At 40.2% G+C, this 17,367-nt stretch overlaps 1 protein-coding gene across 18 annotated transcripts in view; it reads left to right on the forward strand.

Moving 5' to 3' along the window:
* The window catches only part of MICAL3 (microtubule associated monooxygenase, calponin and LIM domain containing 3), a 257,846-nt gene that overhangs the window by 142,104 nt on the left and 98,375 nt on the right, over positions 1–17,367 (forward strand). For 11 of the 18 annotated variants that reach the window (XM_066633712.1, XM_066633717.1, XM_066633708.1 and 8 more), the window contains 10 exons: positions 604–697; positions 1,351–1,498; positions 1,720–1,916; positions 3,091–3,203; positions 4,322–4,384; positions 5,743–5,916; positions 7,283–7,378; positions 12,473–12,571; positions 15,093–15,149; positions 16,135–16,248. In XM_066633712.1, the coding sequence (XP_066489809.1) occupies positions 604–697; positions 1,351–1,498; positions 1,720–1,916; positions 3,091–3,203; positions 4,322–4,384; positions 5,743–5,916; positions 7,283–7,378; positions 12,473–12,571; positions 15,093–15,149; positions 16,135–16,248 (1,155 nt within the window). Of the gene's footprint in view, positions 1–603; positions 698–1,350; positions 1,499–1,719; positions 1,917–3,090; positions 3,204–4,321; positions 4,385–5,742; positions 5,917–7,282; positions 7,379–12,472; positions 12,572–15,092; positions 15,184–16,134; positions 16,249–17,367 lie in introns of those variants that run through there. The other 7 variants (XM_066633727.1, XM_066633718.1, XM_066633716.1 and 4 more) reach the window with 4 other exon arrangements.

Below are 17,367 nucleotides of genomic sequence, written 5' to 3' on the forward strand. Positions count from 1 at the left end.
GTGCTTTCTGATGTCTTGTCCCTAAGGGTGCACCCATGTTTGGTGAGTGGCCTGGAGGGGAGTCTGGCCACTGCTATTTTTAAGTTTCAGCCCACTTCTGGGGGAGAAGTCCCACTGTTTATGGTATTTAACTGAACCATGTCAGGTAGGAATAAGTTTGCCTACAAAAAATGGATGCTCAAATAATCCAGATGTATCTCTTATATAGATGACTAGGAACTGTGATTGGCTTCGTTTCTTGTGGAAGAATAAATACAAGGATTTACAGAAAGGGCCTTACTGAATGTGCTGCATCTGTCAGCAATCAAGAGGACGGCAGTGAGAAGTAGGGTCTTTTCTGTGGAAACAGTGCTGTTATAGAACTGCCTCATTTATTGTTCTCATTTATACAATAAATGTGACCAGTCACAACAGCACTTGTTGGTGATAACGCAGTCTTCCAAGCCTGGTTACGCTAATCTTAACATCTGTAGGGAGAACATATACTTGACTAATTTGCTCACACCTGTTTCAGTGAACAAATCCTCTTTCCTTTTACATCCTATTTACATTCTTCTTTTAAAGCTTAATGTGAGCCATCTGTCATTTTTGAACCTGCTGCAGGTACGTCACTTGTATGATACAGGAGACTTGAAAGACATTCACCTGGAAATAGAAAATTTGGTGAACTCCAGGACACCAAAACTATCACGAAATGGTATGTTCTAGTTCTGTCCTCAAGGTATTACATTTTGTTTTGTCTCTGTCCATTTGCTTCTGGAGCAGAAAATATGCAGGTTACATTCAGTAGTTAAGTTCTCAAATGATAATGCTCTTCACTTTAGAAGAGCATTGTTTGTGTATTTGTAAAAGCAGTATAGACATCCAAACCTGACCATTGGTGTCCTCTTCAAGATCCTGGCTTGGAATGAGGGTATCTCTGGAACTGTCTTCTTCCATATGAAGCAGCTCAGATTTTTTTAATATCAATTCCTGGGGCCCTTCTTGGATTTTCATCAACAGAAGATGAGTACAAGAGAAGGGGAACCTTTTTGCTCATGGTGTCTAAACTGTGAAATAGTCTCCTGCTGCAGAGTCATCTACCACCACTGCCCTGCCTGCTTTAAAGCTTGGTGGGCATTTTATTAGTGCTCTTACTGATATGTATTATAACTTGCTGTTTGCTGATACGGTGTTTTTATTATGCTGGTTTTTTTTTGTTGGGATTGTTTTATGCATTTGTTATGTCATTTGTAAACCACCTTAAGAATCATTTTAAATAGAAATGTGAGGTATAAATGATGACATAAAAAGCAGTTTGATGCATTAGGTCAAAAGATGATAACAAAAATATATCCATTTTTATTTCAGAGTCAGTAGCTCGTTCTAGCAAACTCCTAGGCTGGTGTCAGAGGCAGACGGATGGCTATGTTGGCGTGAACGTAACAGATCTTACAATGTCTTGGAAGAGTGGCCTAGCACTGTGTGCCATTATCCATCGATACCGCCCCGACCTCATGTATGTAATTAACCTTAAAATCTGGGTGTATGTTCAGTTATGCTAGATTGTTGCATTTGCATGGGAAAGAGTTATGAAAAGTTCTTCTGATAGCATTGTAAATGGGAAGGATGGACTCTGTAGTTTCCTTAAGGAGACTGTGGTTGGAGTGAACCATTTTGACATCTGAGAACAGAAACTTCCCCTTTGTAATATCAGGCAATTTTTTTTTCCTCTGGCAGAGATTTTGATTCCCTAGATGAACACAGTGTGGAGAAGAATAACCAACTGGCATTTGACATTGCTGAGAAGGAATTTGGAATCTCTCCCATCATGACTGGCAAAGATATGGCGTCTGTTGGTGAGCCGGACAAGCTGTCCATGGTCATGTATCTCACCCAGTTCTATGAGATGTTCAAGGACTCCCTCCCTTCCAATGGTAAGGAGGCTTAGGATATAGCTACTGCAATAGTCAGTCATTCAGTTCCTTTTTTTCAATGTTTCAATGTTTTATATTCTGATGCTTACGCCAGGATATGACTTGTTTTTGTCACACATACATTAGAAGATGAATGTGTGTCTTGCAAATTGTGTTAGACGCAGAGATTTCCAAGCTCAAGGAGTGAGGTTTGCCATAGCCCTATTAACATTATATCAAGGGCTGTCCTATAACTCTGTAATGTCTTTACAGTGTTGCTGTGTAAATTGTCAGGGCTTCACAAGCTTTTTGTTGTACTTTTATTTTTTATTAAAAATTATGTGTGTGTTATTTGTATGTATGTGGCCCTTCAGCTAACAAGCATTTGGGACAGTTTACCAGGTCATAAAACAAAACTAGTCCTACCTTCAGTTGATACTACAGCAGGGCCAGAGCTTAGTATGAACAATAAGGAGAGATGCATGTGGAATGATGGTGTCTTTACTCAAAGGAGCTCTCTGTACCAGCATGTTTAGGTGAAAAAGGTGTTGTATAAGCCACTTATTCTTACTCAAGGCTGACAACTGCTCTAGATGTTAGTTTTGTAGAGAATAGATGACAGTGTCTGAAGCTTCAGTTGTGTTCATTGTAGAAGTTAAATTCTCTCCATAATAAGCATTTTAAATGGCATCTAACCAGAAGCAAGTACTGATTAAATTCTTCTTGAATATTTCCTGGACTTTTGTCTCCCTCTTCCTTACCACTTTTGAATGACTTGGTAAGGAAGCTGAGGGGCTCTAGCTCAACTGTGGAGCAGATATTTTGCATGAAAAGGTATCAGTTAAAACTTTGACATCTGCAGGTAGAGCTGGGAAAGACCCTTCAGGTGAAACCTGTCACTGGAGTAGATAATACTGGGCTAGCTAGAAAGATTAATGGTCCAGTTTGGTATAAGGCAACTTTTTGTGTTTAAGGCTAGTCATGGTCTGATTGATCTCAAATGATCTGAGCTATAGTGAAAGAGAAACTTCAGGTTTGGTTTTGAAACTTTGCTATTTAAAGTTTCTGCTTTAAACTTCACTGCTTAAAGATTAGGTGCAAGGTATATGCTAGGTATGCCTAAGATGTAAGGACTTTTTGGACCCTAAAGTCTATAATATTTTCTCTGTCTGCATTATCGTTTTTGTGTCTGCAGACAATCTGGACCTGAATGCAGAAGAAAAAGCTGCATTAATTGCTAGCACCAAATCTCCAATCTCCTTCCTTAGCAAGCTGGGGCAGAGCATTTCTCGGAAACGGACACCAAAGGTAGCCACAATGGTTTTGAAGAGAAAATTTTTTTTAGAAAGTGTGTTTATGTACATGTACTTGCCTCAGTCTAATGAGGGCAATGCATACTCAGAAATATACTCTGTGTGCACACGTGCATATCTTGCTGAATTGGCAACAGCATGTACAAAAGAATGGTGCATATGGAATTACCAGGACTGCAGCTCTCTGTACCACACTTGAAACTTCGAACTATTTTTCTAAGCTGGAACATAATTTCCAGTGCTGTGTTACAACTCATATGTACAGCTCTCAAAATAAGTTTTGGAGCTGTGAAATTCTGACAGCACTGGTCATTTGGGTTGGAAGGAACCAGACAAAGGATGGGTACTATCAAGTTCTTTGAGGTGTCTGTGTGACATTTAAAACTTGTTTTACCTGCAGATCTATGGGAAGGCTCTCCATACATTTTTCTTACATGGCTGGTTTTTTGTAGCTGGGATAAATGCAGGCCTCCAAAATCCTTTTAAAAACCTGGTTGGATTTGGATTCAATTTATTCTTGCTTTGATCTTCATATCAGCTTTGATCTCTTTGAATAAAAGCTGCTTAAGAAGCAATGTTGTTTAAAGTCCAATATTAAGTTCTGGGGGGGAATGTAATCCTGCTGCTGCATGGCCTTTGGGATCAGTCTTTTACATGCAGCTGTTGATGCAGCTCTGGTGCAGAGGTAGTAGGATCAAATGAATGGGAAGTTGAATCTACTGAACTGAAAGATAAGTTTCATTGAAGGTGAACCTCAGTTATTTTAAAAGGAAAAACAGGGTTTGGGAACCATTTGAGATTATGATGAATATATCACTTTTCAACAAAAAGATTCACAAGGTGATATATATATATATATATATATATATATATATATATATATATATATATATATATATATATATATATATATATATATATATATATATATATATATATATATATATATATATATACATATATATATATATATATATATATGGTTCCCTTTGTCAATGCCACCCAAAAACACCTCTCAGTCTAAAAAAGATGCTTTAGTTTTAGTCTAAAATGCCTTTGCAGGGATTATTATGGGCTGTGAAATTGGACACTAAGGATTTCTTTTGTGCTTAGGATAAAAAAGAGAGAGACCTAGATGGTGCAGGAAAAAGAAGGAAAACAAGCCAGTCAGAAGATGTGAGTATTCTTCAACAATGTGTTTTGCATCAGCTTTTGCTTCATATTGAGATTTTTTCCATAGTAACACTGTCTGTATATTGAAAAGGTCTAGGAGCATCCATGGTCTAAATAGGCTCCTCCTCTATTATCTTTAGCATGGAAATAGGTATCTTGAATTGAATCACATGAATTTTTAACAAGTTATTTTTTAAAATAAAAATTATTTTCTTCAAAAATTATAAATATAGAATATGTAATGAATGCTGGCAGTAGATGGAGAGTACCCAAACCAGAGAGCACTTAGATGTACATTTTAGTGGCTGGATTGTGCAGTTCGTTTTCTTAGCACAGCTACCAGATTTTCCCCTGTCCTGTCTATGAAACTTGACCACTCCTTTGCACAATTTATTCTGATTTGTGGTATTTAGGTTTCCTTAAAACTTTGAATTCTTAGCAGGAGAAAGGAAAAAAAAATAGGGGTTTATAAGGTGGAAGTTTAGTAGAAACTAGGAAGAGTTGCTTGGCTTGTTCAATAGAATATTGAACACACAACCTGCACAGCCACAAAGAATTTAAAGGCAATTTTAAAAATTGCTAGGCCTAATTCCCATGAAGATTATATGAGGAAATATAATGTCTGGGTGGTGGAAGTGGTTATTAAGAACACTTCTATACCGCTTTCCAACAAAAAAGTTCACAAAGTTGTTTCAAAAGCTAAATAGATGGTTCACTGTCCCCAAAGCAAAAGGAACACCAGGAAATGGCCACTAGAAAAGATGCTATGCTGGAGTGAAGATGGACAGCTCATCTCCTCTGACTAAATATAAGAGGACCACCACTTAAAAAGATGATCCTTCGCTCAGTTAGCAGAGACACAATATTGTATCTCATCAGGCTGTTGGTCTTGATTCCAGCACAATTGGATGCCCCTCCATATTTAAAAGAATTTTTGTGCATAGAGAACTAAATGTCAGGAAGAAGCATTCTTACTTCCTGCTGACATGTCTGGACAGAAATAGGTTTGCCACCTCATCTGCTGTTGGTGCAAATGAGACTGTAGATTCTTAGGAATCCAAATAATCCACCAAAATTGACAGAGTGATGTAATTGTGTTGAATATAGAAGGCTTCAATTATATCTGTAGTTTTAGCATGTTGTGAGTAATATTTCCAACTGTGCTCTGGGCAGTAGCGCCTTAATATGCCTGGAGATAAGCTTATAGAATGTATGAAAATATGTAGTGTCCTCTGAGAGAACTAACTTTAAGTTGGTACTGTTGAATAGTTGAATAGAAATGCAGAGTGGCGTGCAAAATTGGAGTTTGACAGGGATCCCTAAAAGATTGCATTAATATGTAATTCATCCTGATTTGTCAGGAGGACAGCTCCCGCAGCTATCGGGAAGAGAGGCCCACCCTGGTGAGCGCCTTGACCGAGAGGAAGATAGATGCCACCATTGGGAATCAGAATAAAGTGAAGTCCATGGCAACGCAGCTGCTGGCCAAATTTGAGGAGAATGCACCTGTGCCATCTACAGGCATCCGGAGACAGGTGGGAAAGGTTTTCATGTCTTTGGGGCCTTAACCAGCTGTTAACTAGCAGGATCCAGCTAGTATAACAGAGATACCCAGAGGTATTGAGTCTGACTGGAAGGTTAAAAGGATTATTCTTTGTTCCCAAGTAAGTTATATGTGCCCACCATAGATAAGGCATCTTAGCATAGGAGTGGGTGGAGGGGCTCTGGTGCCAAGAACTATTCCAAGCTTTGTATCAGTGTAAAAGTGGGCATGACTGAATTACAAAGAGTTCTTTACATCTTGCTCATCTTTTGTCCAGGTCTCCAGCTTTGGTACTGGAGGTTTAACTGGTTTCCCAGTTAATGTAAAATTGTTGCTTTGCAAAACCACCAGCACCCCCCATATATCATGTTTTGTGTGAAATTCTGGTGTGTGAAACTACATGAGTTGTGTGCATACTTCAAGCAAATATCTTTTTGTAAACCAGTTTTTGAAATATTGTTATCTTTTGATCATATGGTGGAAGACTTTATATAACTGTCTCTGTGAACTACTTTGCACATAACAAGCTTTTTTGCTTGAGAAAGTTTGTCTTCTTAGCTAGAGGGTTGCTGTCATTCTCCAGGCATCCTGTGTAATATAGCCTTCTTGAGCATGGCAAAGATAAAGTATTTTCTTGTTCATCAGTGTGCACAGTCCATTTTGTAATGTGCTACTATGTAATGGGCAAGGAATACCTGAACTAAAACCATCCATTCCATGTGAAACTATGAACTCCAAACAGTCGTCTTGGCAAGAGAAAACTCTGTCCCTCCTCTTAACATGGCAGGTTTGAGGCACAAAAGTAAAACCAGACGAAGAAGCTGTGAAAGAAAATTAGCATAGCCCTCCAGCACAGGTACAGGCACTTCATCCCCTTTCCATTTGTGCCCATGTTCAGTGCTTTAGAAAAAAGGTTGAAAGACCTGAAAGCCAAGCAGAAGAGAGAATCTTCGCTCAAGTCATTAAAGTTCAATGAAGACATTCTGGGTGCCATATACGTAAATCCCTATTGTAGAACTAATGGAGTTCTTTTGTTCCCATTATTGTTCATTCTGCTCATAGTTGAAAATTCCTTCCAGTCCCAAGCTAAGCCTATCAAATTAACTAGTCCAAGCAATTAGAGGTTGAGAGTCATGAAAGAGAACTGTTTCCGTCTCTTTCTTTACTTTTCTCTTTCTTTATATTTTATTTGCCAACTAATTTTTTTCTTACTCCATTTTTTTTCTTCCTAAATGTCTGTCTGCTGACCACCCTGTCCAACATCTATCCCCATTCCCTTCTGGGTTTCTTTGTGAGTTTTGTTTTGTGTTAATGCCCTTGGTGGCCTCCATCCTGCTTTCTCTATGATATGCATGCAGCAGCCTGCCCTGCCTTATCAAGACCGTATTCTCAACCAGCCAGCCTACCGACAACGAGAGCAGGGCCGTCCTGCCACTATGCCTCAGTGGAAACAGGTAAAATAAAACCAAATGAATGACTGTGATGGTTCACCCTCATCTAAGCTACCACCCTATTGGCTGTTGCTTTTCCATATCAAACCACCTTATATATTCTTGTGTGTGCAGGCTATATTAAGGCTAAGTAGGTGAGGTATCATACCAAGAAGTTTGATTCCCCCCCTTCTTTTACCCATTAATATTTAAGCATAAATTGTTCTTCCAAGTACTTCTTATTTACATTATCTTTACTAGTCACACAATTGCTTCTTTGAGCAATGCTCATGAAAATCATTATCTGAACATTTTATATATGTTTTCCTATCAACTTGTATAGTCCAACTTGTATAATGGGAAGAAAGAATTGCAGGGTGAGTTACTGTGTTTAGGATGTTTTAATATCCAGGGGAATTACTGTCCAGGGGAAGATGCTGAGGTTGGAGAGTGTAATGTAGGACAGCTTCTCTTCTGACACTGCCAACTAGAAAAATGGTTACACAATATATACCTGGTTCTTAGGAAGTGCTTCCTGTAATTGTTTATAGGAACTGGAGAGTGCCTGATGACTCACACTAGAGAGTTGAAATGTACTGAATCCTACCAATTGATGTGTTTTATCAAAGGCAGCAGGGAATAAAGTATGAACTCTCCACTTTTCTTGGCACTGGTACCAGCTTTTGTCATTCTGGGGATAGACTTTGATCTGGTCTTTGCCTCTTGATGAATTACTTTCCCTAAAATGAAGCCCTGGTGTTGACTCCTGCTGTGTATCTGAAAACCTTCTGCAAGTTATTTTTAGAAGCTCTTTACTTCAGTGTGCTAAAGCTTGAACTGCTTTGGATATTGCCTCAGTCTCCACAATTGTCCTCTGTGTCATGTGAATGCTGCCAAGGAAGTGCTATTACATTGCTCAGCAAAGAACAGATCAACAAAAAGAGCCAATAGAATATGATTTTTCCTATGACAGATTCCAATCTTGAAGAGTTTCCAGTAGTAGAGAAAAGGTGAATAGGCAAGGAGGCAAATAAACTGTCCAAGATCAACTTCTGATAACATAATCTTAGTACTGAATAGAATTAGTTCTTCATTTAATTTATTTACCATATTTATCCCACTTTTCTCCCCATAGGGGGAACCATTTCTCATTGGTTCTTGCATTGTTCCCGTGTGCCTGGACAAGAGGGTCCTAGTCCATGGGCAGCATTATTTATTGTTCTTTTTCTTCACACAAAGTTGAGACTACTTCTTTCTAGTGAGGGACTCTCAAAAACTAGGATTTTTTAGCACATTTTTATTCTCTTTTTGTTGAGAAAGTATTTTTGGTATCACTAGAACCTTTAGGCAAAGCTTATTTGGCTGGTCAGTTTACAGCAAATTTCAATATTACTTGTTTTTCAATATGTCTGGTTAATATAGTAGAATAGCTTTTTCTGTGAATCTCATAAGAAGAGCCCTGCTGGAACATGTCAAAGGCCCATCTAGTCCAGCTTCCTGTATCTCACAGTGGCCCACCAAATGCTTTCGGGAGCACACAAGATGACAAGACACAACCTGCGTCCTGGTGCCCTCCTCTGCATCTGGCAATCTGAGGTAGCCTACTTCTGTGGAGCTTGTACATACCTATCATGACTTGTAACCCGTGATGAACTTTTCCTCCAGAAATTTGTCCAATCCCCTCTTAGAGGCATCTAGATAAGAAGCCATCACCACTTCCTGTGACAAGGAGCTCCACATCTCGTTAGTGAGTCATAAAGAGATGTTTTCAGAGCTGCTAGTAAGATTTTAGCATTACCATAAATAATGAAATAGCTTGTGGGCAAACCTAATCCAGCAATTCAGATTGAATTCCTCTGTCTCTTTGGCCGGCAGATATAAGAATGTGGAGATGTAGCATCCTTTGGTTTAGTTTCTTGAAGACGTAGCAGCAGGTAGCAAATAGGGATTCCAGAAAAACAGCCCTTTGATTTTAGGCTTGTCAACTAGGAGCAAAAAGGGATTTATTCTATGCCCATCAATCAAGTCAAAATTCTCCTTAGTTGATTTGCTAAGCTCTCCTGAGCTAGTTTGTTTATGTTGTTCAGGGGAAATGGGTGATAGCAGGTCTTGTATTCGCTCACTGTCCACCCATCCCTTTTAACTGCCTCAGATGTATGCAGCGAATGAACTGGGTTTCATTTTATTTCTGAGAGTATAGAGCAGAATAGAGGGTATAGAACTCTCACGGAGAATTTGAGCCGCAGTAAGGGGGTTCCCCGCACTCCCAGGAGGCTGCTTGCAGGCTCTGATAAGTGGCAGCAAGTCCCTGTGCCCCTACAAAGTGTTGCGATCCAGCGGATCCTGTCACTGCCTTCCCTCTTCTCCACCCCTTAAGGGGGCAGAGACCAGGGCTCTCTGGGTGGGGTGTCATGACATCGCAGTTTGAGAACCCCTGGCATAGAGGATTGCCATCTTAACCCATACAGCCAGTTGACAGCATCAGCATTAAGAAATGAGGTTACCTGTGATCACTACCTCTATACCACTTCTTCTAGTTGGTACTGCCTTAACTTCTTAGCACTATAGAGGTATTGTACAGTACAAGAAGCAGTTGGGTGTAAATCAAGAGTATGTGAGTTAAGAAAGGAAATGGAAAACCTCCTGTGGAAATGCAGTTCCCATTCTTCTTGCTTCACCAACAACGTAGGCCAACTGGGCCTTTCAGTATTAGAGAGACACTCCTCTACCAAAAAAAAAAAATCATACTAAGAGTTTTAAACTCTCAAAAAGGTGGGAATAAGCCACTTTTAGGAATTATGTGCATGTATATATAATATTGGTTCTGATGGTGACTACATGGGAGATCCCTGGATTGCACTTTGGATGAAAGCAGTTCTTTATAAAAAAGATCTGAATTCTCTATCCCGCTGCTTGAGAGGAGGGGAAGGTGGAAATCATAGCTATTATATACATAATGAGTACATGTGTTGTTGTGTAGTTCTAGTAAACTTATCTCACGCTCTAACTTGTTTGTTCATTTGCATACTTACAATGCCTGTGTACACACATGAACACACAGAATGCTTGTGAAACCAGAAGCTGTATATTTGCAGGAGTGGCAGAGGAAGGTTAAGATGTTCTACATATAGCTGTAGAATGTATTGATCTGGGCTTGTACTTGAAAGGTTAACAGATGTATTCTTTTTTGATACTGGTAATGGCAAGAGATTTCTTTGAGTTGAATGGCAGCTGATCTTCAAATAAATGTTTGATGGTACTGGCCATCTTGGTTTCCGTCATATGAAATCTCCCTTCAGTTTAGACTCTGTTGTGCATTCTTCAGTATCTGCTTTTGTTCACTCAGAAATACAATCTACTGGAGGGGCGAGTATCTACCATGGAGTCTATCTAGATTGCAGAGTTTCTGGGAAAATAAGATAATCCCCTCTACACCTTAGTGGCAGTGTTCAAAGTGATTTCAAAAGGTGTTCAAAGTGATTTCAATAGGAATAATTATCTTGCATATATTTAACAGAAGAATCCAAAATGAAAACGTTGAAGGAGCTGGAAGACACAGCCAAGATTAAAACAACAGTAGAGTAGGAAGATACATACCTGAAGAGAATTTACCGCAGCTTGTATTGTGAAGAGAATACTAACCCAACCAACCAAAACTCGTGTAATCTGAGTACCAGGCAAAATGTGTCCTTTCCACAGTAATGTTTAGCCACTCACATTTGGTTAATGTGTTCTGGCTGGCATGAATTAATTTGGAAGAGACAGGATATTCTGTAGATTAACAATAGTATATGACTATTTCTCAACAGAGTGCAGAATCCCCTGGGGATTCTGCAGGGGATCTGTTTCAGATCCCCCTTCCCCGGTAGATACTGATTTTAGCGGGTACTGGGGTCTGTGGAAAGCCCTCAGAGGACCTTCCAGACGCGACCAGAAGTGCCTTCCAGTTGCGTCCAGGAGGATTCTGAGGCCCTTCAGATGCTGGGTCATCATCTGTGGTGAGTCGAATCCACAGGTGCCAAACCTGTGGATGACAAGGGCCAACTGTATAGTGGTGGGCAGCTGCATTTTGCCATGTGGTGGGGCTTTGAGAGAGCACCTCATTACATTTGAGTCTGTTGTTTTTTGCATGTTTCCATTCTGCCTAGAAGTTTTGTTTATCCCAATTTTGGAGTATCCAAACATCTGTCACTTGAACCATTCAGATAAACGAATTGTATACTGAGCACTGATATTTGTGGTCATGAAGGTTGCCCTTCAAATGATGTTTCCTGCCACGTGAGGAAACTTGCCCTCCAAGGGTTCTGCATTAATCTGCAGCAATATGATATTGTTGACAAGGGGAGAAAGAAAAGTAAGGTCAAAATCCTCCAGATCATTGGTTCTCACACATTTAGCACCAGGACCCACTTTTGAGAATGAAAATCTGTCAGGACCCACCAGAAGTGATGTCATGACTGGAAGTGATGTCATCAAGCAGGAAAATTTTTAACAATCCTAGGCTGCAATCCTGCCCACACGTACCCAGGAGTCAGTCCCATTTACTATCATTGTTAAAAGAATATACATAGTAGTACAGGTCTGTAACATTTCCCTAAATGCAGTCACATACCATGGTAGTATCAAGTCTCGTATGTTAAAAATAAAACATTGAAGTGAATGGGGACCCACCTGAAATTGTCTTGCGACCCACCTAGTGGGTCTCAACCCACAGTTTGAGAAACACTTATCCAGATGATGTATTTCTGAGATTTCACAGATGGCAGTGAGATGGTAAAACTGTTTCTAAACTGACAACTTCAGGTGGTTAATCATATGGTCGAATGTTTCTTCATGATGATGACAAAATGCTTTGTGCATGGGTTAATTTTCCAGCAGAGAGAAGGCTAAGCTAGAACCCTTCTCCTTGACATCTGTTTTCTTTTGTGAAATTCAGTGAAGATTTTCTACCTGTATCCTGAAGTGGTTCAATGCAGGAACTGTTTCACTATCTCATCTGTTGTTTGTGCAAACTTTCTAACTTTGGCAAGGTCACAACTCCCAAAGTTAACTACCAGATGACCATGTTTCTTCTCGCTCTATTATTATTCTCTTTTTTTCCCCTTGTTTTAAACAAAGATGAGGAAAAAGGAGCGTTCTCGGACCTGCCCCAAAAAAGTGATCACGCTCTCTTCCTCCTCCACTTGCACTTCCTCTCCATCGTATCCCAGCCAGCAGGTGATTTCGTTCTGCATGCTCTGTCTCCTCTCCTCTTTCTCTTCCTCCCTACTCCCACAAGTGATTTCCTTCCTGCTTCCACAAGCCTTTTCTGTGTTGTTTCCTTCTTCAGCTGAATAAAGAGTCAGCAGACGTCTTGATCGTCTCCCCCCTCTAAAAACCAAAACAGACTTAGTTCTTTGTCTCAGTTTATTGTAGCACAATTAGAACTTTTCAGACCCTGTTAGTTTTTTCTCTGTGTAGTGCAGTAGTTCGTTATAGCAGACACAGACCAGAAGTGTGAATAAAGTCTGTGGTAGGTATCATCCAACTATTATATTATACGCAATTAGAGAAGTGGCATATACTTACTTCTGGACCTGAAAGAGGTCACTTCTACTTTTAGTCATTAGGGATGGTCTGTATCTTGGTTTGATGGGAAAGATATTTAATGTGATGGGAAAAGATATTTAATGTAGTGCCTCTGTGTGATTTGAAATACCACATACTTTGTTCCTGTTGAAATTAGTTGGACCTGTCTTCTCTTATTGGAAAGTCATTACTGAAGGGTCTTTCATCAGTTTACAGCATTGTCTTTCTACTATGCAGGATATGTGCAATGCATGTTTCATACATCAAGGGCTGACAGGTTACAGCATGACTGTACCTTCTGTCTTCTTATGAGAGAAAGTGACTTACCCAATACCACCATTTAACTGGTTCTTTATCTCACAGATATGGTGGTAGCTGCAGTACTGCTCTTTCCTACATCACCAGGATACCATGAGAACCTTTCTGACAGTTAAGGGGTATCAGGGACACCATGCCACTCTCTGGAATATAGGCCCCTTGCTGTAGCTTCTTTCCTTGTGAAGTGACTAGAGGCCAGGATGTTCCCTAGTTATTGGGTGATGGGGGTTCCGTGGGCTCTGAAAAGAGTTTCAGGCTCTGCTGATTCTAGTCTGCTGCAGTTGTCTCTTTCTTTTACAATTTCCAGTGTGCTGTGTTTCCACTTATCTCAACCAATTGATCACTGTATCATTAATCAGCATGATAGGCATCTAAAATGCCTGGATTCAGCTGCATTGTCTGGCTTTGGCACCCTGAAATCTCCAACTTGTATGATCACCTTGCCTGTCTGATGTCTTTAAATGTTTCTCCAGGTAACTCTTTGCTGAGGAATTTGAATGGACACCTTGAATAGCCCTAGTTACGTCACAAATATTGGGGCCGAGTCAGAGCTAAAACAGCACTATTCAAAAACACACTTATGCTGACTGTCTTGTTCATAGACATAAGTATTTCCCTCAAAGATGGAAAAACTAAGGCAGATCTCATCACCTCTACTTGATCTGCTGAAAGAATTAGTTGTCAGGTGTTGAGTGTTAGTAAGCTGTACTTTTTAAAGTATTATTTTCATTGATTAAAATAGGGGTGTCCAGACTTTTTGGCAGGAGGGGCACATCATCTTTCTGACACTGTGTCAGGGGCCGAGAAAAAATAGAATTAATTTAAATTTGAATAAATTTACATAAATGACTACATTAGAGATGGAACATTTATTAATGAATGAAGGTCTTGCAAATAGTTCAAGGCCTTGCACAAAGCAAGGCTGGCCTTTCCGTTGCTGCCGCTGTATCATCACAAACGTGAAATAGCAAGCAGTGGAGGGAGCCCTCATCCCACAGCTCACACAAGAGGTTGAACAGTCGCCCTCACACTGAGAGCAGTTGTGTCGGGCCCCAGCAAATCTCCAGGCCAGAGGCTCATTGGAGGGCCAGAGGCTCATTGGCGACTGTGTTCCCTGCAGGCCAGATTGGGAGTCTCCAAGGGCCACAAGTGGCCCCTGGGCCAGCGTTTGGGCATCCCTGGATTAGAACATCATAGTCTATCATAATGAGGGTGGAGGCAAACAGCTCTTTCCATGAGTTATTGAAAGATACATTTTGGTAAAACTATAGCTGTATGGATATGCAGGACAAATAAAGCTGCCTCCAAACATCTGTTTTCTTGGGGTGAGGTATGTTAAAGTATGGTCCAGGTTACTTTAGGGTGATGCTGTGAATTGCCAGCATCTTAGGTCATTTAGCTGGATTAGAAGCTCCGTCTCCCACTCACAACTTAAGAAGACTCCAGTCCCTTCAAAATAATTTATGTAATGGAAATAAATGTGGTTACTTCACCTTGTACCATAGCAGATTTCCTCTATAAGGTAAACGACCACACACGTTTAAAGCAAGGATTTTTCAAGACACACAAACTAATGTACCATTTCTTGGAACCTGTCTCTTACTGTTGTTCCTCTTTTGCTGTGTGGAAATGTATTGTTCCATCACCAATTACTAATACAATTTGTGGACAGTGTTATTTTTAACTATTCTACATAGAACTACATTGATATGTTCTTCACTGGACTCACATGACCTTTCCCATCTCCAAAGCTTTTGCAGAACTTTCACTGTTTCTCTTATAGGATGACTCCTCACAAACTGTTGTCTTCTTAGGTTTGAGGTTATTTTTATGGTCATTATTTTGCCAACAGGCAGACAAGGAGCCTCATGCTGACCCAGCTGGAAAACAGAGTCCCAGTCAGCAACGGGTAAAACAGCATGAGCAAAACAAGCATGGATAGGGTGTGTTCAACCTTGGGCGCAGTACTGTGCATGTGCGGCAGGAAAGAGTAGAGTTAGCCATGTGTTGCTACAACTAACATTCTGAAGCGTCTGAAAATATTTCCAGATATGGTGTGTGTGGCATTCACAGAAGTGCTTGCTTGACTAGGTTTTCACCCACTCTAGATGGTATGTGGTGTGCTTGTTTTCAGATTTTATGCATTTTAGCTCTATTGCTTTGGCATTCTTCATTTCCTTTTTGTCAGGAGATGCTATTGCAGAGCATCTACCTTTTGTGGGAGAGAATTGTGGAGGTTGCCATTGATCCTCTTCTGTGGCCTTTTGCTTGTCCATCAGCTTGGCATTGCCTTGCATCTCCAAAACAAGCCAGTTGAAAGTTTGGATTGGGAAGTGTGGATATGGAAGGAAGCTTAGCACATACTTTGCAACTGCCTGGCTGCCTTTCCTCCACCCCTCAGAAATGTTTCAGACTTCATCTCCATACAGCGGTGGAAAGTAGGAGGGGATCTCTCCCAGCTTTCTGTGATGTAGTTCCCTTTCACATCAACTACACAGTGGTGCTACTGCTTTGGAGTCCTAGAAGTACATTTGTTCATTTTTTTACCATAAGCTGCAGAATCCAGTTTTTCAAGGCCACAATCTTATGCATAAGGGCGTAAATCCTGTTGAAATAGTGAGTCTTACTTCAGGTAAACATGGGTATCATTGGGCATCATGGTGTAGACAATATGTGGGTTCTAGCTGATAAGAAAGAATGCTTTTCCTGAAAGATCTGTGAGCTCTTTCCTCCCCTTGTCCCCCACCCCCTTCTTAACTTGTACGGCATTGAATTACGTGGCAGTGGCCTTACTGCCTTGCTGTCGGCATTTTTCTGTGCATACTGCTGTGCTTTTCCATGAATATTTTTTTCCAGGTCTCTTTTGTTCAATTTTCTCACTTGTCGTTCTGCAGAGACCTCACCAGTTCTTTTCAGATGACCGTGTGCCAGAGCGCACGCTTACGATTGAGCAGAGGGCAAGCCAGCTGGCTGCCCTCCTGAAGCAAAGGCCAACAGTCAGGCATCAGGTGACCAGCTCCCTGTCTGTCTGGTGCTTTGTGTCTGCTTGCAGTTCTGTAGAATGGGAAGCCAAAGGTTGCTTGAGCAATAACATAGTTGGCATCAGATGTCATGTGTAATGGCTGATTAGTATACTATCACATTGTCTAAAGCACACCTTCAGGTACCTGGAGGAAAAACAAGTCACACAATGTACCACTTTTTACTGTTTCTTACTAACTGATATTCCTGCTTGCTGAATTGATAATTTGTATGTTCTCAAACAGATGTTTCTGGCACCACTAAAAAGATTGTTGCTTGTATAGGAAAGAAGCTATAAAACTAGAGGAGCTTTTTATGAAGACTATTGTTTGTATTTCCATTAAGTAGGCTAGGATCTGTAGATCCAAGATCCAGCCAGTTTCAAGACGTGCTAGCAGAACATAGCTTAGCGGGGCAGTGTCTGCAATACTTGTTAGTTTTGGGAAGCAAAGAGCCATAAAATTAGCTTGTTAAAAAGAAGCCCAGCACAAAAGAAGCCAAGTAGTAACCTACCACGCTCAAGAGTTTGAAAAACCAACCCACCAAATGTGTTTTGGCATTCTGCTTTTTTTTTCTTCATGGAAACCATCTATGTTCTCTTTGTGTGTGTATTACTTTGTTAATCTAGTATTTCAGTCAAAGAATTCAATCATGCAGTATCACTTGTGGACGAAACCATTTTTCTAGTCCTGCACAGGCTCATATCTTTCACTTTCTTATTGCTAAATATCACGTCTTCGGATATCAATAATTTCTGTTCATTGAGCCAAATTAAAAAACATTTGGTACAGGTATAAAAAAAGTTTGCAAATATGAGCATCTGCATTTTGATGTGTCTTGCTTCGTAGCCTTGGTCTTTGACTTCACTGTCAGTAATTTTAGAACATTAAGAATATTTTTTCTAAACTTTCAATTGCATTTTCTCAGAGCCAGTGTGTTCTAATAGAGTAGTGTGTTCAAATCTCCATCCAGCCTTGAAATTCACTCGGTGGCTTGGTGCCAGTCACTAATTCTCAGCCTACTTATCTAACAGGATTGTGAGGATAAAATTATTGAGGGCAAAGGAGCATATATATTGCTCTGAGCTCCTTGGAGCTTGGGTTAAT

This window comes from Tiliqua scincoides, chromosome 7 (assembly GCF_035046505.1).
Source record: "Tiliqua scincoides isolate rTilSci1 chromosome 7, rTilSci1.hap2, whole genome shotgun sequence".
NCBI lineage: Eukaryota > Metazoa > Chordata > Lepidosauria > Squamata > Scincidae > Tiliqua > Tiliqua scincoides.